The following is a 23,886-nucleotide window of genomic DNA, read 5'->3' on the forward strand; positions in this document are numbered from 1 at the left end:
CTACTCGTCACCAATTCACCACGGCCTGCCATCCGCAAACGAACGGTCTTACTGAGCGCCTTAATCGCACACTGACCTAAATGCTATCTATGTATGTGTCCGATCACCATCGTGACTGGGACATCTCCTTACCTTTCGTCACGTTCGCCTATAACTCCTCACGCCATGATACCGCCGGATACTCTCCCTTTTATCTACTTTTCGGTCGCAACCTTTTACTCCCCTTTGACACCTTGCTGCCTCTTGACAACTCTTCCTATAGTTACGCTTCGCACGCCATCGCCCGCGCTGATGCCGCCCACCACATTGCTCGAGACCGGCTTGGCGCGTCTCAGTGCTCACAAAAGCGTCGTTATGACCTTCATCATCGAGACGTCCACTACCCTCCTGGTTCCCTCGTGCTTCTTTGGCTTCCGGCCCGCCGTGTGGGGATGTGCGAGAAACTTCTGCCGCGTTACATGGGTACTTACCGCGTCCTGCGGCAAGTCACCGATGTGACCTATGAGATCGCCCCTCCACAGCCTAAAAATCTTTCCACAACCACTCATCCAGAAATCGTGCACGTCGCCCGTCTGAAACCATACCATCCAAGTTCTCCTGTGTAGGAAGCAACGGGACAGTGCTTCTCCCGCGCGGGGAATACTGTTACGGTGTGCGATATCTAGATGACGACGACGCACTGGTGTGGTGTTGTGAAGAAGACGGCGCTCAGGCTAAGCTGGGTTAGTGCTGGTGGTGTGTGCTTCTGAGAGTTATCTGGCGTTTACCGCTGTGTAAGTTTCCCTTAACAATATCACGCCACGCTTTCCGGTCTCTCACTATCTTCCTAACATCACATAACTTGATCTGCAGCGCCTCAAGGATACCATCTAACCATCGCGTTCGCTGCCTACCCCTTCTCCGCCGACCCTCTACCTTTCCCAACATCAAATCTTTCTCCAGCAACTCCTCTCTTCTCATCAGATGACCAAAGTAGCTGAGCTTTAACTTTAGAATTTGACCCTCCAATGAGCAGTCAGGGTTTACGGTCGACAATATCGACTGATTTGATCTTCTGGCAGTCCAAGGGACTCTCAAGAGTCTCCACCAGCACCACAATTCAAACGCGTCAATTTGTCGGCGGTCAGCCTTCTTCACAGTCCAACTCTTGCATCCATATATCATAACTGGAAAGACCATAGCACGAGTTATGCGGATCTTGGTTGGCAGTGTTATGTCTCTGCTCTTTACTAGGCGGTCAAGGCTAGCCTATGGCTCTCTTTCCCAGAAGCAGGCGTCTCCTAATTTCATGGCTGCAGTCTCCTTCCGGGGTAATCTTGGAGCCCAAGAAGAGAAAATCTGTCAGAGCTTCCACTTCTTGTCCCTTGATGCTCCAGGACTTGAAAATGCAAGACGCCATGACCTTTGTCTTTTTAATCTTCAGTTTAAGCCCAAACTTCTCACTCTCTTCTTGTACGCGCATCAGAAGTCTCTTGAGTTCCACTTCACTTTCGGCCGTTAAAGTGGTATCATCCACATACCTAAGGGTGATACGTTTTCCAGCAATCTTCACTCCAGCTGAAGACTCGTCCAGACCGGCCTTCCTCATGATGCACTCATCATATAGGTTAAATAGGCAGGGCGACAGAATGCAGCCTTGTCTCACTCCTTTCTCAATCGAACACCAATCAGTAAGACCATGCCCAGTTCTGACTGTGGCCTCTTGCCCTTCATACAGGTTCTTGAGGAGACAGATGAGGTGAATTGGAACTCCCATCTCTTGGAGAGCTTGCCACAATCTGCTGTGATCTACGCATTGAAGATGAAATGCACAGACATTATTCTAGTACTTGCATGTTACTTAGAACGTAGCAGGAAGGCACTGCAATCTACAATTGACCATCGTTCCGCCGTCAAGATAGCGTGGCTACCCATAACGGAAAGGAATGCGCGCGTCCTTCTAGCGCAGCATGTCCGCGGAAGCATTTCGTTTCTAGTACACGCATAGACAACCTTTTCACGAGTAACAATGTTCACTCACAGGGTTTCAATGAAAGCATGCTCACTTCACTTTATCTGTTTATTGCTTTATAAAAAGTAGTAAGTAGGTGTTTTTATATTCTATAGCCTGTTCTGCGCGGTTCTTTCAACTATTGCGTTTGCGGCTGTGTGTATGAAATGGCGCGAATATCTAAGGAATGAATACTGGGCCACGCTGAAGCTTCGCCTTAAGAATAGACGCGATAACGCCATTGACATCCCGGCAATGAATTTTCTTTTTTGTTTAGGTTGGTTATTCAGTTTAGCCGCACTGTCTCGTTTCTCGGTGGATGCGTACACTTACAATTAGCAGCATAGAATAAAAGGTGGCAGGTAAGTCGTCAGTTTTTATCGCAGGCTAGCCGCGACTAGCGGACAGATGGTAAATGGGAAGGCAATTTCTAGACACTGTGCACCCCTAATGCTGCACAAAGAACGACGTCGTCACAATTGTGATTGAGATCAAGTGCGCATTAATTCAGACACGATTTCTACGCGGTATCTCAGTTCTGGGGCGATGGAATTTCAGCTTAACCGGTCCAATATGCTATCCTCTAAAAAGTGTCGGCTTAGGATCTGGCATTACTTCCGAAAATTATGGCTACAGTGATAAAGCTCGCCAACAAATCAACGACGTGGAAACGTTCAGTGCAGTGTATACTCACATGCTTAACTGGTGTTCTGAGAGTGAGAACAAATTCGTCGATTAATCGTGCGTTGCTTGCTTGGTTACCATTTAAGGTTCCCAAAATATCTTGCGCCGAAATATACGGTGACAATAAAACGGCTTTTGATTTTGTTCATTCCTTCAAAACCCACCCTTGGTGACTGAGATTCATACCGCCAGGAGACAAATGTATCAGCAGTTAAACCGACGCAGCGGTTATTTTTACATGCACATTAAGCTTCCGGTTTGGTTCTGTTCTGTGTCGTAACGTCGCAAAGCGACCCAGGCTATGAGAGACGCCGTAGTGGAGGGCTCCGGAAATTTTGACCACCTGGGGTTCTTTACCGTGCGCCGCACAGAACACGGGCGCCAAGCTTTTCGACTTCACTGAAAAGCGGCCGCCGAGACCGGGATTTCATCCCGCGTCCTCGGGCTCGATAGTCGAGCGCACTAGCCACTGCGCCATCGCGGATGGGTCATTGAGCTTTTCTGCACAGTTCCAAACACACTGCGCTCACGTTTATTTTCCCCAAACAGATTGACCATAAAAACTTCGTATTGCGAATTGCTTTAAGGATTGTGCAGTTCTTCTTCTCGCCTCTGTGCATACGGTACAAACCCGCGTATTGCCATTCCCTGAAAACTGCAGCGACGGAAGCGCCGGGCACGTCACTAATAAATAAAACACGACAAAAAGTAAGTCAATAAATGCTTATGTTTTGTTGAGTATACAATGCAGTACATAAAATACAAAAATACACAATAAAATAGTTTGCTGGAATAAAATTGCTTGCAATAATCCGCTGATCATGCCAGTTGCGTGCCTCATGCCATCTTTTGTACGTTGAATCCGAACGAATAAGAGCGCATTTAAAGCCCGCAATTCCCTTCGCTTCTCTGGCGCAATGCACTAAAATACTTATTTAAACACCAAAATATGTGTTCCAATTCTCTGAGAGCAATTTATTTTAATTCAACACATTCGACCAAATTACTAACATCTTTCCAGAGGTGTGTTGCCCTTTAGGTTGCATACTGTGATGTTTTTAATTCTTAATAGCCGCAAAATCAGCCATAAACACAGCCAGGGGGTGACGGTATGACAGTGCTGACACTATGAAATTACCTTCACCGTAATCAATTCCTGCTTTCTTGCTGTGTGTGTATGTTACCTTAGGTTGTATTCAGAAACAACTCTCAGCAACATGGCTCTTTAACGCACCGAGAGACAACCAGTAAGAAGAATGAAGTTGCGGGACCCCACTGTTGAGAAAACGGAATTACGCTACGCCGTTCTCCAAGTTGACTTATTCAACGTACTAAAAATGGCGCGACGGACGCAACTGATGTATTAAGCTCTATACTGTAGGTAATTTTATTCCAAAAAACTATTTTATTAATAGTCCATTTCAGTGTGCGTACTGCGCTGTATGCTCGAATAAAGCGTAAGGCTTTATTGACTTCGTTTTTGTTGTGTTGTATATTTAGTGACGTACCCGGCTTAGTAACGGCAATAAGCCACATACCCAAAGTAGGGGGCTGACCAGAGCTCAGAGCATGTGTAAGAGCGGAATACCCGATCCCGACTTAAAATGTATGTTATTCAACCTATGTTTTACAAATAATCTAGCTAAACTTATTTTGTAAAAGAAATTATGCAGTTACTGTGACGCTAAAAGTATTCTCGTTTTCTTCTTCGTTGTGAACAAAAGCAGGTAGCTGTTGCACAGTTACCCATTCGCTGCAAATGTCTCATCAGAATAGCGAAATGTTTTGCGCAGGATCAGGTTTTTAGACGAGAATGTTTTTTTCGAAGAATGAACAAAGAGCAGAAAGTGTGAAGCGTGTTGGTTGGCACCGTTAAAAGCAAAGATGATTCGAAAGCACTCACGCAGAACGACGACAAAGAAAGTGTCCACGATGACTCAGGTAAGTCCGCAGCAGTGCAAATCGATCTCTCGGATATTTTTGGAAGGCCATTCTTTAGTATCGTTTTCTCCGTGGCATCAAGCATGCTGTGCAAACGAAAGCAGGTGCCGATGCTGCGACTTACTGAGCCAGAGAGGGGCGTTCTGACTCTATGGCGATCACTGTTTTAACGATCCCCAAGCAGATCAATATTTACGCGCTGGAGCAATTCTTCGGCTCTGAAAGTTGGAAGCATCTGTTGAGATACGGTCGGTAGCGCAGCGAAATGGCTCGGACGCCAGGATATTTCACGCTTGCCGCGCGCTGCCGTGTCGATGCCGCTAACGAGGTATATACCCCTCGGCCTCAGTGGCATCGACTCAAGTCATCAGCCCAATTTAGAGTATGGTCACAATGCGTATGCACTGGTCCTATCTAGGGCCGGATATGGCCAACATATGTAGGGGTACGCACCCCTCACGCCGACGACTAACCATTAGCCCAATTTTTGGGATATCACTGGTCCTATGTGAAGCCAAATGATCAACGGACTTCATTTGTATGTAGCTCCGGACATTTTCAACACAGCGCCCATGGTTTGTGCTGCTTGGGTGGTCTCTGATGGTTCCTCTACGTAATCATCAGAACAGTCACGCATCTTCGTTTTTGTCAAAAGACTTCCTTCGTTTGTCGCTGCTAATGACTACCGGTGCAAAACCATTATACGAAAATAACTGAGCTTACCGACAAAATTAGCTAGTTCTTACAATCACGCGCCTTTGTTATGCTTTGAATTGAACCTTTGCAGCGAGGATGATGATGATGGTGCTACGGCCTGTATCTTTTCAAAGGGAAATCCGCTACGTCAACCTCATGGTCGAACCAAACAAAAAAGGGAAAGCTGTGGACATAGCTTAAAGCACTCAAAAGGTCACTATTGCTCCTAAAGCTGGCTGAGAATCTGTGAAATTAGTAAGGTTCCTTTATTCTGCCATCCTACGTACCTACACATGCTCTTTGCTTTTGCTATCTCTTTCTTGAAGGCAAAGGGCTTGGATAACAACTGGACGCCATTGCGTAATCTGGCATTTTGGGCGCCTATTCAATACGAGAATCAGGCCTTAAATTGCAAGGCGTCATTACTTTTTGTTTTTTAGTCATTGTTTGCTTGTTGTTTTCTTTTTTTCATCAGCACGAAACGGGCGAAGCCGGCGTCATCGCGGAGGAAAGGCTACGATGGATTCTTCTTGTCCTTGTCATCGCCTTGAGCCTGCTTTGCGTCGTCGTGTCCATCGCTCTCTACCCGGAGGATCAGCAGGTCAAAGAGGAAGACTTTGAGTAAGCAACGCGCACTCACAAAGGGTCGGCGACTTTCCTTGTCCCAGTTCATTGTCGCACCGTTGAGTATACTGAGACGATCGTGTCGCTCTCTGTGCGAGGGAGTGCAGTGTTTGGCCAAGAGGGTAATGTCATCGCGGTGATCGAACGGGCACACTGTAAACACATAATTGCGATGAAGCCGTCATCTCACGGTCATGAGGACTCGCCTCCCCCCCCCCCTCCGGTCTCCCTGTGTCGCAGCAGGAATTCTGAGTCGAACAAAGGGCTGCAGTTAAAGTCAAAAGACTCAAATATTACCTAAAATTTAAAGGCAAATGTAAAGATAAATAAGCTCCAATCCGCATTTTTTGCGCCTTGTAGACGGGGCTGAAAAGTGCACAGGCGCCGACACTCATTTGTGATGCAGGGTGCTACAAAGTGCTGATATGACGAATGTTAGAGGGTGTTTATGGAAATAAAAATGAAATGAAATCGAGGCGCCCGTGGGGTTGACGAAACTGCTAGTGCTACTGAATGCCATATTATAGGATAAAAGCATCTTCTATGATGTTTTCTTATCGTAGACTGCAGTGCATGGCGAGTCCAAGGAAACCAGTAACACGGTGCACAGTGTGCTAATGATATCTGATGTCCTGAAGTTATTGTGACTGACAGGAAACAGCGATTATATCATGACTAATCGTGTAATGTTACCCCAAGATATATCTAATGCTGGCAAGCTATTCCAACGGATAGGCAGCGCTGTTCAATGTTTGCCGGTGGATTTCCATCATCGCAGTAATAATTGCAAACTTTGCCCATCAAAGGGAGCAGGTTACGAGACGAAGACAATAGAGAGGAAAGAAACTATCAGTGTCCATGAATAGATGCTCTAGAATAGCCCAATTACTGCAGGCGCATCGGCAACAATATGTGTTCATAAGTACCGAACACGCCGCCACAATTGTCCCAACGTGGCATCAGTGTCAGACTCGAAAGCAATTTGTTTGGATCTAAATTTTTCCCATTGGCAGATGTTGTATGCGTCACAAAAACAAAAGACAACTCGCAGGACAAGGGAAAAAGAGGTAGACGAGAACTAGGGAAGGCGTTAATATAGAGCCTCGCTTTCAGGCGTACCAACAATGTCTGGTAGTCTAGGAGTGGCTTGTCCAACCCTCGGCCTAATTAAGTGTCTCGGATAATTCCATCCTCATATCACCCTCGCCTCACATAAAAGGAGCCCGATGGTAGCTCTGGCCATGTGATGTAGAGTGACGTCGCACGACTGCCAATCAATCGATGCCCGGCCATATAGCTTGCCAAATATCACCCGCCCTCACTATGCCATGTGATATTTCCCTCACAGTGCCGGCAATGCAGGGTTTCCTTCAGAACGGGGCCTTTACGTTTATGGCGTTAAAACTAGATAATCAGTGCGCCTAGTCTTGGGCACGAATATGCCAATGGGACTAGACTACTCAGGCGATTTCAGTGGGGCCGTGAATCGCACGGACCAGCTGACAGTACGTCAAATATGTGAAGAAGGGCAACACGCAGTGAAACCGACGAAAACATCAAGGAATATTTTCGATGCCGTAGGCAGGATAAAAACATTCCTCGCACAGCTCCAGCCACACTATTCCACCGCATCTTGCGTTGCACTCTCGTCACGAGAAAATAGAACCGCGAGGCTCAATTTCGGCTCCTCTTCTTTTCAACCTTTATGTTAATGATGCCTATTATATTATCTCCTGTTCTCAGTTGTTTCGATACGTTGATAATATACTGCTTGTTTGCAATGATGTGGATTGTATTGCTGCACTTCAAGCTGATACTGTTCGTATATTCTGATTGGAGTAAGTCTAATCTAATACAAATCAACCCGGCTTGTTTGTTTCTATAGCACTCACAAAGCAGTGCCATCGAATTGCAGTTCTTTTTCATGCATCTAATTGCTCGCCTTGTTTTTGTTCTCCTTCCTTGCGTGAAATAGCTTGCTATTTATAGTGATAGTGACTTGTCCTCGAATATAATTGCGAAAACATTTTTGCAATGTGTTTTAGAGACTTCGGAACGTGGCATGTCTACTCAACAATACAAAAAAGTTAATGCCGTTCTCAATCAGAAAGCTGCTTGCGCACATGTCCTGGGATATATAGTGATCTAAGACATGGTGTCCGCTGTTTTCATAATTGCTCCGCCACATGAAAAATAGTAAACATCATTCTTAAGAACAATGCTAAAACTGTTCTTTGTAAACACAATGAGGAACGGTTGCAAGTCGTCTATAAAACCACGAGACCTCTTTCATTTGACAAATAGTCGCTTTCGAACACTTTTGTGAAAGCTCGTAAGCAGTTAAAGCTGTAGCATTAAGACATGCACCCCGCTACATTGTACCAAGAGAGCGCGCGCATTTGGGAGAAGCAAGACGACGCTGTTACGTTGCATGAAAGTCTGACAGCATGAAAGTCTCCGTTATCCGAAAATGTTGATGGAATTTAATTCTGCTTACCCCGGATGAATGCAAAAGCTTCGTAATGCTTGGTTACGTTTCTTGTTATTCATCATCCTCACTAGCCACTATTATCATCATTATCACTCACTGCAGAACCATTATCATTGATACTATTATCCTCGCGCTGGACATGGATAATTACGATAGGTTTCCCACGAGCTTGCCGCGGTCTAGTGGTTTGCACACTCGACTGGAGATCGGAAGGATAGCGGTTCGATTCCCGGTGGAGAGGTTTTTTCTGATTCAGTATGGTCTTTTCATACAGGCACATTTCGTACTCTGGCTCATTGAAAGCCAAACTTGAGCCGTCGCTGACCTTGGCTTGAGGTGGGGTAGTGAAGCTTTCGCTTCAAAAATCCGGCGTAGTCGCCGTTGTGAACTAAAAATGACGGGCATGGATTTGGCGATTCATAGTTGGCAGGTGACTTGCCCGAACACTCATCGGTCGGTCGTTTTTGTGAGGCCACGTGACCACATGACATGGCAAGAGCTGCTAACTAGGGCTTCTCCTTTAAGGTGGGTATAGTGTTCGGGGCATCTCGAAGCCATCGGGCGGGTTATTATAAGGCCAATCGTAGGCCGGTCAGACAGGTTCATGTGGATTGGATAACGCGGTGCTTTATATCTATGCCAGACTGGCCAGAATGCAGGAGTTATTAGAAGCACACATTAAGGGACTTGTATTAAGTAAGCAGAAACTGCATGTACGCCCAGGAACCAAAAAGGAGTCGTAGACGGGAGCGATTAACGCTGTCACTTCATTCATTAAAGGCTGAACCTAATTATTACTAATGTTTTTGTCTACTTCTTAGCTAATTATCCCTGAGGTAAACAAAGAGATACACTACTAAATTTCTAATCATAAACAATGCACATTAAAAATATAGTATATTACCTTATAGTTGGTTTCTGTGCGAGTTGGCATTTCTTCAAATGTGTCCTGTAACGAGCCTTCTTGGGCCTATTGCAATTGTCTGCTGGAGCATGGAAAATGGTAAATTGGCACAGTAGATACTTCTTGATGCACTGAAGCTGCACGTCAGCTCGACATCTTACGGGAGCTTAAATTTAATCTGATGCGGAACAATGTAGAGGAGCTGTTATGATTTAGCTTAGGGGAGACACAGCACTAGGGTTTATAATGACTTCGATGGCATGACAATAGACTGAAGTCTAAAGGTAGAATTTGCCCATGACAGTAAAAAGCGGCGACCTAGAAGCACCGGAAAAAATTGCAGGGTCTCTAGATTTTTCTTAAGAGGAGAATGGCGAATGCCGGCCCTTTCTCTCCTATGATTTCTATGTCAGTTGCAGCTATTATAAGTCGACATACTGGTCATTCAGTAATCATCGTGAGTCATGCCTAGTCATTGTAGTTATTAACACTCATAGCTAAGCATGTTTATTCATTTCCAGTCAGTTGTGCCCATCACAAGTCGTTAATTGACAAGTTGATCTTTGCGTAGTCATGTTGAGTCATGCCTAGTCATTGTAGCCATTTCCACTAGTAGCTAAGCATATTTACTAATTTCCAGTCAGTTGCGGTCATTACTAGTCGTCGTTAGACATACCGGTCGTTTCGTAGTCATGCTGAGTCATGCCTAGTTGTCAATGCAGTCGTCGTCTTCAGTCGTTCAGTCGTGTTCGACTCTTCGTGACCCTATGGACCATGTCACGCCACCCTTTCCGGTCTCTCACTCTCTTCCTAACATCACATAACTTCATCTGCAGTGCCTCGAGGATGCCATCTAACCATCGCGTTCGCTGCCTACCCCTTCTCCGGCGACCCTCAAACTTTCCCAACATCAAATCTTTCTCCAGCGACTCCTCCCTTCTCATCAGATGACCAAAGTACCTGAGCTTTAACTTTAAAATTTGACCCTCCAATGAGCAGTCAGGGTTAATGGTCGACAATATAGACTGATTTGATCTTCTGACAGTCCAAGGAACTCCCAAGAGTCTTCGCCAACACCACAATTCAAACGCGTCAATTCTTCGGCGGTCAGCCTTTTTCACAGTCCAGCTCTCGCATCCATACATCACAACTGGAAAGACCATAGCACGAGTTATACGCAACTTGGTTGGCAGACTAATCTATCTGCTCTTTACTAGGCGGTCAAGGCTAACCATTGCTCTCTTTCCCAGCAGCAGGCGTCTCCTAATTTCATGGCTGCAGTCTCCTTCCGGGGTAATCTTGGAGCCCAAGAAGAGAAAATCTGTCACAGCTTCCACTCCTTGTTCATTGATGCTCCAGGACTTAATAGGGCAAGACGCCATGGTCTTTGTGCAGTCGTCGTAGATAAGCATATTTATTATTTTCCAGTCACTTGCGGTCATTACAAGTTGTCGTTTGATAAATTAGTCATTCCATATAGTCATATGGAATGTTCCATATCCATATTCTACTGAGTCATGCCTATTCGTTGTAGTCATAACCACTTATAACTAAGCATGTTTACTCATTTCCACTCAGTTACGGTCATTACCAGTCATTTACATATTGGTCGTTTTGCAGTCATTTTATGATCGTTTTATTAGTCATTAATCCTTAATCTATCGATATTTATCGCATAACTTTTATTCATTACCGATCACATTCAATAGTTGCCATTCCTATTTTCCTTCCTCATGTATATGTTACTAGCAAGTGACACATCAGCTTATAGATTCGATGCACATATCTGCTTATAAGGGCTTTCACCTTGCATTCACCTTGCTTTCACATAGCATTTAGCATCTATATGTTAAATGCTAAGAATAGCTTATGGCGAAGTACGCGTGAGGAAACTTGCGAGGCAGGATGAGAGGGATCACTGGCCACCGAACATATCTCATCATCATCTTTTGTGATGAGAGCAGACTATAAGCGAGAATAATTGCCCTGCTTGTGCACAGCGGCTAAGCACTCGGTGTACATGTGTGGTATACGTTCAACATTATGCCTGTTCTTCCCTCTCTCCAAGGCTGCGACCGCCGACCAGCACACGTCGGACTCAACGATCCTGCAGTGATAGTAGTTGATAAGCAGTAGTTCACACCAGAGCTGTCTAATGCTGACCATTGTGTCACATCCTAGTCTACCTTTAACAAAGAGGTTATACGGGCACTATACTATAATAAGTAGAAGGTAATTTTAACAGAACTACGAAGAAGTATTAAGCCTGCAGTCCCCATTATGTGCATGCATCTATATTGGGGGAGCGTTAAAGCAGAAGAGTACTAGTTCCAAATAATATGCTGTGAACGCACTGTTTTAAGGAACACAAATGAAGCAGCGGCGATTGAGCCCTCACATCTTCATTTACAGACACTTAGTCTATGGGTTTTGTTGTATGTGCGGTGCAGAAAAAAAGAATATCTGTTAGGCAAGGCTCCATCGCAAGACACTATCGCATTTTGCATGATATTCTCATTACAACGGACCATTCCGATGTCTGTTGCTGTGGTAGTGCGTGACGCTTGTTGTAGCCGCGGCGAGCGAAGCAGAGGCAGAGCGACTAAGCAACATGTTTATTCGGCATACTGGGCCGTACAGATTAAGAGACCCGCACGAGCGATCTGCGCGCTGACTTCTTAACAAGTGCACGCTCCCCCTCTCGGCGTTGCCATTCACACACATCACAGCATCACGTGACACTACATACCAATCGCGCACAATGCGATCACATGATACTTCATTCCCTTTCCCCCTAACTGTTTTACACCAGCTCTATGGGGTATAACGATCAGGAGGCTTCCGAGAACGAGCACTGCGCCGAAGAGGTGGCGTGTCCGGAGGTGGCGCATGCTCCCGGAGCGGTGGTGCAGGCAGCGTGGACCTTGCAGGCGAACTGGCGTTCTGTCCCCGCAACGTAGATGCTTGGGCAGGCTGTGGTGCTGAGAAATCCTGTGGCTCAGACGTATCTAAGGAAGGGGTCTTAGTAGACGACTCTTCCGTTACAGAATCAGGCATAGAACTAGACACAGAAGGATACACAGTTGGCCCGGATTCAACACTTTGAAACGAACACAGACGTAGGTTGTCAGCATGCACAAACCTCTGTTCCTGCCCTATTCTAACATTGTAGGTGGATGCACTGCACCGCTGTTCTATAACGCCTCGCAACCACTTCGATTCCCCAGGACGTAGTCCTTGGACGAGCACATGGTCGCCTTCCTCAAATGATCTCCATGACCACCCTCTCTCGTTAGCCTTCTCTTTCGTCTGGTAGAACCTGTCGTCCATACGTTTTTCCAAGTTCGGTTGGAGAAAGGTCAGGCGTGTGCGCGGCTTCCATGACAGAAACAATTCCGCGGGTGTCAGCCCCGTGGTTGCGGTTGGTGTGTTTCGGTACGTGAACAGAAATTGGTCAACCCGATGTTGCAAGGTTTTCTTGATCCCTGTTCTTCTCTCGTCGAGAACCTGTCGCAAAAGGTCCCGCTTAATGGTCTGTACGTACCGCTCTGCGCTTCCATTTGATGCGGGGTGGTACGGTGGCGTCCTGGTATGCCGCACCCCATTCCTGCGGAGAAAGTCTGCGAAATTCTTGGCACAGAACTGTGGACCATTGTCCGTAACTACTTCTTCTGGCAGGCCGTAGGACGCAAAGACACTCCGCAGCTTTTCAATGGTCTTCTCGGTAGAGGTGGATGGCATGACGAACACTTCTGTCCACTTGGAATGCACATCCACTAGGACTAGGAGTTACTGGTTATCGGTAAAAGCAAAGTCCAGATGGATTCTTTGCCATCTGTGAGTTGGCCAACCCCAAGTTATCAGTGGAATACGTGGCGGAGCATTTTGTGTTAACTGACACGTGTCACAGCTTTTCACAATCTGCTCAATGTCCTCCGTGAGCTGAGGCCACCACACAAAGCTACGGGCGAGCATTTTCATGCGCGTCATCCCCGGGTGTCCTTCGTGCAAAAGATGCAACACCCGTTTGCGCAACCCACGAGGTATAATCACTCGATTTCCCCATGTAACACACTGCTGATCTACAGATAGCTCATGTCGCCGTATTAAATAAGGCATTAACTCATCATCTTTAACATGCGGCGGCCAACCACTCATAGTATAACACAGCACTTTCGACAATACTCTGTCAGTTCGAGTGCACTTCTGAATTTCAACAGCAGACAATGGCACTTCATCAACAACTGAAAAGAAATGTGCATAATCCGAGACATCATTGCGATTTGCAAGTGGTAACCTTGAAAAACCGTCAGCATTTCCAACCTCTCCACCTTTGCGGTAAACCCAACGATAATCGTACGCTGCAAGCAGTAAAGCCCAGCGCTGCATGCGGGCTGCTGTCATCACTGGTACGGGCTTACCATGAGCGAGCAAGCCTACCAATGGCTGATGGTCGGAGTAAATCTCAAAGCGATGCCCGAACAGATATTTGTGGAACTTTTTCAGCCCAAAAACAACAGCCAAGGCTTCTTTTTCGATGTGAGCATACCCCTGCTCTGCCTTACTTAACGTTCTGGAAGCATAGGCAATTGGCCTTTCGTCGCTTCCAATCTTATGAAAAAGAATGGCTCCTACGCCGTGAGCCGAAGCGTCGCACACTAGTCCTATCGGCTTTTTCTGGTCGTAGTATGTCAGCACATTGCTTTGTGTCAACCAGCTCTTACTTTCTTGAAACGCTTGCTCAGCTTCCTGTGACCACTGAAATCCCTTTTCTTTTTTTAGAGCATTATACAGAGGCTTAAGCTTAGCCGACATGTTCGGTACAAACTTCCCGTAGAAGTTAATCAAGCCCAGGTAAGCTCGCAACTGTGCCGCATCTTTTGGACTTGGTGCCTCTTTTATCGCTTTCACCTTTTCATCTGATGGCCGAACGCCCTTGTCGTCCAGAATGTGGCCTAGGTAAGAGACAGATGTCTGAAAGAATTTACACTTTTCCTTTTGCAATCGCATGCCTCTTTCTAGAAAACGTGCCAACACCCTTTCCACTCGATGAAAACATTCGTGAAATGTTGAACCTGCGATAAGCACATCATCCAAGTAGCAGCTTACCCGCTCAAGCCCTTTTAACACATCATCCATGACAGACTGGAAAATAGCAGGTGCACTTGTGATGCCATAGGGCAAGCGCGTGTACTTGAAAAGCCCCAGGTGTGTATTGACAACCACCATTGATTGTGCCTCCGGATGCAGTTCCAGCTGTTGGTACGCTGTCGACAAATCAAGCACTGTGAAATACTTGCATCCTGACAACTTTGCAAACAAATCTTCCATCACGGGAAGTGGATAATGGTCAGTTCGCAGGCACGGATTCAATGTAACCTTGAAGTCCCCACACACTCTGACTTTGTTGTTCGCCTTAGGCACAACAACTAGGGGCGTCGCCCAGTCGCTTTTCTGTACAGCGACTAACACTCCCCTGTTCACAAGAGACTGCAATTCAAGTGACACGGTTTCCCTCAACGAAAATGGCACCTGTCGCGCTTTGCAAAATACGGGGTTGCTCCCCTCCTTCAAAACCAGCCTGACTGGACTACCTTTGATCAGCCCCAGAGTGGGCTCGAACACCTTTGCGTACTTCTCAAGTAGCGCCGCAACTTTGTCTAAACACACGCCATGCACACTTGACCAGTCTAGCTTAAGAGCCTCCAGCCAGTCACGCCCTAGCAACGCAATGTCGCTATTGTTGTCGGTTTTAACGACAATGAGCGGAAGTTGCTTGCACTGACCATTATGTTCGACTGGAACCGTCAACTTCCCTGTGACTGTTAGCGGCGACCCACCGTATGTCCTCAGCTTTATGTGGCAAGGCTCTTTAGGTAGACTGGACCACAATTTCCTGTATAGCGTTTCTGGCACAATGGAAACAGACGCACCCGTGTCTATTTGCATGTTAACATCCTTCTTGGCTACCTTGAGACAGATATCACAATGCCCTGGGCGTTCTGCACAAGAATAGACACTGTACAACAACACTTGGTCACCGTCCGCGTCCTCCACAGCTACCGAATTAGCCGCGTCTCTAGACTTGAACTTGCACATTTTCGCCAAGTGCCCGTAACGCTTGCATGCACGACAACGATACTTGCGAAATTTGCAGTTCGATGCTTCGTGCGCTGAGCCACACCGAAAACAGACCGGCGATTCAGACACTCGGTCCCTTGCTAGTCCTGCACCGGTTGAACGCTGCTGCTGGCGTTTCCCACCGCCTGGCTTATGACGTACGGCGTCGACTGTACCTTGCGTCCCGGTCGGTTGAAATTCCCGACTTTCCTTCCGCGCTAGCTCGATGCTTTTCGCAACGTCGCAGGCGTCCGAAAACGTCAACTTGCTTCTCTTCAGCAACTCTGCTTGCGTTCCGCTGTCGGAGAGGCCCACTACAAAGCGGTCTCGAAGAGCCTCATCGAGGAATTCCCCGAATTCGCATGAAGCTGCCAAACGCCTCAACTCCACTGCATATGCTGCTATTGACTCTCCCTGATGCTGGTACCGCCGATTAAACTTGAATCGTTCTGCGATGACCATGGGCTTTGGGGTGAAATGACTTCCCAGCACTTCTACGAGTTCCGCATAAGTCTTGTCCTCTGGCGTTTTAGGCTCTAGCAAAGTCTTCAGCGTCTTGTAAGCCCTCTTGCCTATTGCCGTAATAAACATCGAGACCTTGAGGTCGTCGCTCACCTGGGAAGCCTTCAGGAAGTGCTCGAACCTTTCCACGTAGGACCCAAAATCCTCGTCTCCGTCCTCGACGAACTGGTCGAAACTTCCAAGCGTTGCCATCCCTGTGCCTCGCCCAAACGCTCTCCACGAACGCCGGTGCTTCCACGCACGCCGCGATGAGTTTCACGCAGTACAGCAGGATCACGAACGCCGCGATGCGTTTTACGTAGTCCAGCGGGATCACGAACGCCGCGATGCATTTTACGTAGTCCAGCGGGATCCCATCCTCGTCGCCAATTATGTTGTAGCCGCGGCGAGCGAAGCAGAGGCAGAGCGACTAAGCAACATGTTTATTCGGCATGCTGGGCCGTACAGATTAAGAGACCCGCACGAGCGATCTGCGCGCTGACTTCTTAACAAGTGCTGCCCCGCCGGGGTGGTGCAGTGGTAAGACGCCCGACTACTGTGCCGGAGTTCCCGGGTTCGAACCCGACCTCGGCGGCTGCGTTTCGATGGAGGCGAAACGAAGAGGCGTCGTGTGCTGTGCGATGTCAGCGCACGTTAAAGATCCCCAGGTGGTCGAAATTACTCCGTAGCCCTCCACTACGGCTCCTCTTTCTCTCTTTCCACTTTCATTCCCACCTTCCTCCCTTCCCTTACGGCGCGGTTCGGGTGTCCACAGAGCAAGTGTGACAGTTACTGCGCCTTTCCCTTCCTGTGAACCAATTTAACTTTTATTTTTAACAAGTGCACGCTCCCCCTCTCGGCGTTGCCATTCACACACGTCACAGCATCACGTGACACTACATACCAATCGCGCACAATGCGTTCACATGATACTTCAGCGCTAGTGAATCAAGCCCTCAAAAATAGATATAGACTCGTCGGTACAATTTGTTTTTTGCGTTTGTATTTCAAGTGTTATTTGTGAATCCCAGTGCGCAATGTGGAAGCGTTATTGTTTCATAATAGCTCCTTTCCACAGACGGCTCAGGCAAGCGGCAATTCAAGTGGATACGAAGATGATCGAGCAGGCAACGTGGAGAGAGCGAAGTCTGGAAGTTCTGCGGATTCTCATTGGAAAGGAACGGCGCCCACTGGCCGTCCAGGATAGCGTGCTGGCCCGCCTCCCTTCTCTCAAGATCACGAACAACAGCACCACAGGGACTTCAGCCGCAAACATCACACTCATCGCTGGTGGTGCCAAGCATAAGAGCGAGAACGCCGATTCCGAACGTCTCGAGGGGACACCTGGGAACTCCGTAATGGCCGGCAATGGCCGCCGCAGACCCCGCCGTTCTGTACTGCAGGAGAAGTCAGGCAAGTGGATGAAACGCAGTGGCCGAGGCGACTCACGCTTCTGGAATGACTCACAAGCTCGCGGACGCAGCGCTGCGGAGCACCAGGTGCTGAAGGCGTGAGCTCCCCTGGTACGGAAAAACACCGCTCCAAAATCCCAGAAGGCAGCCGGATGTGAAGTTACAGCAGGGGCAGAACAATTTACTCTGAGAGGGGTGTTTTATCTGTGCTTGTGTCTGTAAAAAAAGAAAAAAAGAAAGAAACGGTTGGTTGCTACTTTCTTTTTCCAAAATCCTGCACTGTTCCGTCGACTCCGTAGCGCCCCTCACATGTAGGCCTCCTTTCGGCGCCATAAACCTATGTGTTAGTAAACGTTGACTGTCGGCAAGCGAGGCTAGTAAGTGTAACCACATTAAATGCCTGGATTATTCCTTCATTGAATGACACACAGCTACCCCATCCGTCATTTCGTTCGTTGATTCGCAGACCGAATGGTGGAAAGATATTTTTGTACTTCATCCTCCTTCCCTCCGCCCCCACCCCTTTGAAAGACGTTGAGAGGTGAACAAATGAATGAAAACGTTTATTTAGACAAAGGGAATTCTCCCAGCTTGGGTGGAGCCCTCAGTCCAGGGCCCCAGTGGCCTTTGCCGTCTTGAGCACCCTGATCATCAGTGAAGAGCATTGTTCTTACTTGTACCTACAAATCCACCGCTTGTGTCGGGATAGATAATGAATGACAGCGTTTTCGATGTAGACGTTTCCTAACTCCTGCGATCTAGCTCTTAATTTCAATGGCTGTGAACCTAAGATCCAGCAGTGAAAGAAGATGTCAGTACAAAGCGGCCACTCTCTTGTCCGATAATGTGATATAAACTACGAGAGCGAGGGTATATGGCTTCCGCGGGTCTGGTATCTTGTTTTATACGGGGTATAGCAAACCCAAGCTGAAGTTTCGCTGCGTGACGGCAGCGCACGCATTTCTCGTCTGGTGATGGTGAACTGTGAAACGTCGGGAAGTAACCGGAGCAGACGATACACTCGCTTCCTGCGCATGCGCAACGAACGAGTTGTGCCAGGTGGCTTTTTGTCGATACGGAAACGCTTCCGTCCAAGCAGCAAAACGGAGGTACGACGTAGAATGACAAGACCTACTTGTGAAACTATACAGATTCCTTTGTCAGCTTCTACACAAGACCTGTTTTTAAACCAAATTGTATCGTTCTGAGAAGTCTCGTGTTCTTTGTAGAAACGAAAAGAGCCAAGTTACCTCATCTAGAGTAAACTCAGAAATGTTGCCAGTTTATCAAGACTACTTGGAGCAGTATCGAGAAAATAGTTCACTGCCACGCCTAGTAAATTAAAGGGGTGGAGGATTTTTTTTTGTGTTTTCCTCCCCGAGTGAGACTTGTTTTGCCGATTTACTGTACTTTTTCTCATCTTTGTGAGCGATCTGAAACCAACGAAATCAACAGACATTCAGCGTGCAAGTCCGCGACTCGAATGTGCGCATGAAAGTAACCTTAGGGATACGTGCCTTTTCATTTCTATAACTACCGGTAAAATACCGGGCAACATGGTCTCTTGGTTGGGAAACATGCCTTGCTCAGACGCTTCTTTACAGATTTTGGAACAAATTGGAAAATAACGAAGATATGTATCAAGCGCAATACAATTTGGCTCGACACCACTTACACGTAAGATCCCATTCGCGTCACAGGTTGCGACCAAATATTATTTATGCTTAAGCATTAAGAGGGTACGTCGGCAATCTCGCGTCATCACGAGTTTGTCCGCACAATTACATTCGAACGAAACAAGTTATAAGAAAAAGAATGGCTGCACTGGGTAGAGGAAGAAAAATCTTGCTGGTGAAACATTTAGTGCATGTGGGTTATTTAGGTAATAATTAGAGCCACCTAAGTCATTCAGAAGTCGAAATAGCCAGGAGGAGTAGCGATGACGTTCAAACGATATCACGTGGTACCTTACTTCCGATGACGTAGGCCTAACTTCTGTTGGCGGGAAATTTAAAATGCTTGAATGCGAAGGAGTGGGAAAGGGCTTGATTTGTGTGCTCAAATAGGTAGGAATGGTCATAAAGTATGTGGAGAAAGAAAATCAACCAACCGTAGCCTGAAAAATTTCGAGAGTACTGTAGAATCTGCAGTGGAGAAATGCGACAGCCTGGGTCACCTCATTCCCCGCATGAGCTGGGGTCCACGCGGGGAATGAGGTGACCCAGGCTGTCGCATTTCTCCACTGCAGATTCTACAGTACTCTCGGAATTTTTCAGTCTACAGTTGGTTGATTTCGGTGAGCCAGCCGTATCATACCACGAACTCACTGCACATTACAACGCAATGAGAAGAACACTCCCACCACCCCTTAAAACACTGACCAGACAACAAGTAATATAACCCTCGCCAATCCAAACTACATATCAAATTCATAAATAAGGATATGAATCCCTTTACCGGTTTTGCGGGGAGAAAGACAACTTTGAGCATATGATCTGGGCGTGCAAAGCCCACAAGCCTCCCTCAGAGCTCTTGCCTGACCCCTCTAAAGAAGCGATGATCCTGGCATTCAGTTCAAGGCCGTCGAATGGGACGGCGTTGCCAAACGTCTCCACGGCCTGCGGCACGCTAGCTGACTTCCCCTATTCCTCCCATTTATTGTGAATAAAGTTTTATCAGCCTCAGCCCCAGCAGCGACAGCCTGGGCGTTGCTGCTGCACATGGTACATCGTGCGCCCCTTGTCGAACACAACTAGCGTTCCTGAACGCATCAAAGGTTAGCCCCACCAGGGTAGCGCAGTGGTAACGGCGCTAGATTACTGTGCCCAAGGATGCGGGATCGAATTCCGGCCTCGACGGCTGCTTTTCAATGATGGAGAAAAGCCAAGCGCCCGTATGCTGTGCGCTGTCAGTGCACGTTAAAGAATCCTAGGTGGTCGAAATTTCCGAAGACGTCCACTACGGCGTCTCTCATAGCCTGAGTCGCTTCGGGACATTACACCCCATAAACCAAACAAACTAAACTAAGTATCGGGCGTTTTTTAATTGGTCTACAGGAAAGGAGATGCGTAGTATCTGTCACTCGCGGCCACCACAGCAAAGCTCTTTGTTACGCATTTCTGTAGGGCAGATTCTGCAGTGTTCTCGGACATTTTTACGAATCAAACCTAGCCATTTCATAGGAGCTTAAATATATCAGACGTACAGTGCACCGGTTTGCATTGAGCCTGGATTTCACGTCTTATTCATTACTTTACTTTTCAGTCTACTAGCATTTGCGCAAGTCAAGTAACACCTCTTTTCGGCATTATACTTATTCATCGAGTGCAAAATTTGATTTATTAACGTCGTAATAAAAAAAAATAGTATACAGGTATGCTTTCCATATGCAACACCCCAGAACGTTTTGATGGTCAACGATTGAGCGGCTGCATTTCACAATTATCATAAAGCTTTTGCACAGTTTCAACGAATTATATACGACAGTATAATTACATAACAGACTCACCTGAATACGCACAGACTGCGGTTTTCGCTGACATGGAAAAATAATTTCTCAGTCAATAGTTACTCATCGCCGTCAGTGAGAGTCTCGACGTGACTATAATATTTTTTTTTGGCTTTGTGTTTCCTTCATGGAAATCCGGGCCAGTCTCACCTTCTCCAAGGCGGAATCGCGACGCGCCTGCGTGAGCGCATCTGCTTACGAAAGAAAGGGGCGTCGCAAAGCATAGGATAGGAAACTTTATTAATTTCAGATCAGTTATTAGGAGGGCAGCCTCGCCCTCCCGTCCTTGTCAAAAGGCCGAGATCCCTTGGGACCTGGCGGCTTCGATGGCTTGTGTGAGCGTGTTTTTTTTTGCTCTTCGCGGTCCTCGCTGCGTAGCAAAACTACCATGACTCCTTATATTCTCTAAAGTCGTGAGTCAGGCGTCTACCCATTCTCCGCACATTACCGTCGTTTAAGCCTACCTATTCAGTGTGGCTCGACTCGGAAAGGTGCCCCTCTGCAACTGCCTCCATGCTGCTTCCTACTTGCTAAGCTTCCTGTGTTGTGCTGGATATTGCTGTCGGCTAAATCTGTACAACTGTCTGATATCGTGAAAAGGATATAGCCACTCCGTTCCTAAAATGTATTCTTCTTCTAAAGGAGTCGCGAAGCTCGGTTGGACAGTCAGCCCTATAGGGCGACCTCGTAAGCTCCCTCATTACCTTCTGGGGTTTGGTGTGCAGGCGCCAGAAGCAAGAAGGTTGGATTCGCAATTCTACCCATCGAAAGAATGCGCGCTACCACTGGCAATATTCTGCGAAAATTAAAATTTCGTATCGCTTCCTTAGAGTCGCTGATATAAAGCTCGAGATCTCTACCACGGAGCAACCAGGAGGTTCTTCAACTACCGGAACAGCGGATAGCGCCTGCTGAAATAAGGGGAAAGCGCGCAATGTTATAGACTAAAAGGCAGAGAGCCCCCCCCCCCCCCCCCCCCCCCCCCCCCCCCCTCCCCGCCACCCGACCCATAACTGCAAAGCAGTCAGGCAATCGCGTAGAGGCTATTTATTATTTATGTATTAACTGCTGCCACCTCTTGACAGTCAAAGCAGGAGTGGTTACAATGTTCTTGAAACCGTACCGAGTTGCATTTTAACCGCAGGAAAACAGAGCATGCGGTTGACATACAAAATGCACAGAAAGAAAATCCAAAGTTGCAAACCTTTGAATGAATTACAAACCTACACGCACCCACAATCGGTTATCGTGAAACACATGTTCGTCGAGGTCAGAGATGATAAGTGGAAACTGAGTGATGAGATAGAGACCCTCGATCACAAAATTTCGGAGTGTCCGTACTCCCCCGGGGTAGAATGTACAATACAAACCTGGGAGACCTTGCGGCGCAGCTTGCACCCTTAGCTCCTGCCCCTAACTATATCGAATGGCGAAAGAGGCCAGGATACAAGACCTCCCGGCCAGCATCTGAATCACCCCACCCATCCCCATCCCACCATGTAGGCCCACGAGACATGAGGGGCCGAGGGGCACCAGCCATTTTCTTTGAGAAATGAATGTTTTGTAGCGAGAGCTACATTGGCCATAGTCTCGCCATTTCGCCGTGCCTTACCGGTGCCTGTCCCTTGCCTGTCCGAAGAGCGAAGAAGAAGAATACACATAACTCGGTAGTTGGTAGAGGCGAACGACAACAGCAAGTTGCTAGGACAGAAGGTTCGTTCGAACGTTGTGACGGGGGTGTGCCCTAGAGTTCGATGTAGTTACGATGTCATACTACTAGAAGTCTTCTACACTCAAATAAGAATGGTTCATGACCACAGGCAAGGGGTGCTGATACGTCAAGTTATTCCCGTATGGCATAAATAAAGCTGAAACCATAATGCAAATTACTATATGCAAAAGCCATGTCTTTATTTTAAGCCGAACCTAAGCGTTCACATGCAGATTGCTCTCTCACGTAACTTCAGGTATAACCACAAGGTAAACCACAGCTACGTTTTTCCATTCCATCTGCCTTTTTGTTTACGCACGAAAGCGATGGCTGTGCCCTCCGTCGTTGTGAAAGCAGCTCTTCCGAACGTGTAGCTACTTACCAAACCGGACATCTTCTTTTGCGACCCCCGCCGCCTTGTCTATTAGTGCGGTGTACTCCACCGCATCAGAATATATACGATGCCATCGGGCCGTGTGTTTCATGCAACTTTGCCTCTCTGGTTTTTCTACGTACCTCATGAAATAGGGATGCATAATCCGTAGCATAGGGAAGTAGGAAGGGGATAATATTCTGCGCCACTTCAGCAGGAATTCCGACCTCACTTCCTTTTGCCTGCGTATTCCAACTGCCTAGGGATATATGTACCCGTCTTTGTGGCCGTTTATCTATAAAAGTGTGCAGTGAATGCATTTTCTACCAGCTCGTCTATCGTATTTGATACCCCTAAGGCCATGAGCATTTTAGTCAAAGCCCACTGCTGTAGCCCCTGAGCTTCCTTGACACTTTTGCTTATGATCAACTCTAAGCGCTTAAGTTCTCAGACGGTGAGTTTGAGATATGAATAACAAGCACCATCCTGCTGATTACAAAGACATAGAGTAGCTTAAGCATATTTGCCTCCTTTATGCCAGCCTGCTTGTTGGCAATGCGTCAAATAAGCGTGCTAGTGTATTACGAGCCCTCTTCCATTTTTGCAACTCTTGGGCGTTATATCTCGTGGACTGCAAGTGGAGTCCAAAAGAGCCCACCCGTAGACTTGTCTGTTCACCTACCCTAACAGTGGTGCTCGGCTTGGCCTTCTTTTTCTGCACTCGTACTGTCATTGTAAGGAGTTTTGATGTTTCAGCAGAACAATGAAGTCTCTGTCATGCCCTGCAAATATTCTATCGTATGCACCGCCGGCTGTGAAGCTTCCTATATAAATCCGCCGCTTCCGTGGTTCATTCATAACATGATATCCATGATGGAAAATAGCGCGAAAGTACACGAAGGACGGAAGGAAGAAAGACACGGACAAGCGC

General features: G+C 47.2%; 1 protein-coding gene and 1 long non-coding RNA gene across 2 annotated transcripts in view; one reads left to right on the top strand and one right to left on the bottom strand.

The window, feature by feature from the left end:
- Positions 1-17,607, top strand: part of LOC146200480 (uncharacterized) — an 89,995-nt gene extending 72,388 nt beyond the window's left edge. Inside the window, exons 2-3 of the long non-coding RNA XR_014704830.1 lie at positions 5,787-5,932; positions 17,030-17,607. This is a non-coding gene — a long non-coding RNA (uncharacterized LOC146200480). The remainder of the gene's footprint in view (positions 1-5,786; positions 5,933-17,029) is intronic.
- Positions 8,720-16,281, bottom strand: LOC146200482 (uncharacterized). Its single transcript, XM_084595897.1, has 2 exons — positions 15,372-16,281; positions 8,720-8,814 (listed from the first exon to the last, which is right to left on the bottom strand). Exons 1-2 carry the CDS (start codon positions 16,162-16,164, stop codon positions 8,720-8,722), a joined length of 888 nt encoding a protein of 295 aa, XP_084452023.1. The 5' UTR covers positions 16,165-16,281.
- Positions 17,608-23,886: the final 6,279 nt, after the last annotated feature.

The sequence above is a fragment of the Amblyomma maculatum genome, chromosome 2, assembly GCF_055883805.1.
Source record: "Amblyomma maculatum isolate TAMU_Amacu chromosome 2, ASM5588380v1, whole genome shotgun sequence".
Taxonomy (NCBI): Eukaryota; Metazoa; Arthropoda; class Arachnida; order Ixodida; family Ixodidae; genus Amblyomma; species Amblyomma maculatum.

What these genes read in the sequence shown, in the direction of transcription:
- LOC146200482 (XM_084595897.1), bottom strand. Translation starts at nt 16,164, where the DNA reads ATGGCAACGCTTGGAAGTTTCGACCAGTTCGTCGAGGACGGAGACGAG. An exon ending in AGCTGTGGAGGACGCGGACG is followed by an intron (nt 8,815 to 15,371) that starts GTGACCAAGTGT and finishes CGTCATTTTTAG; the next exon opens with TTCACAACGGCGACTACGCC.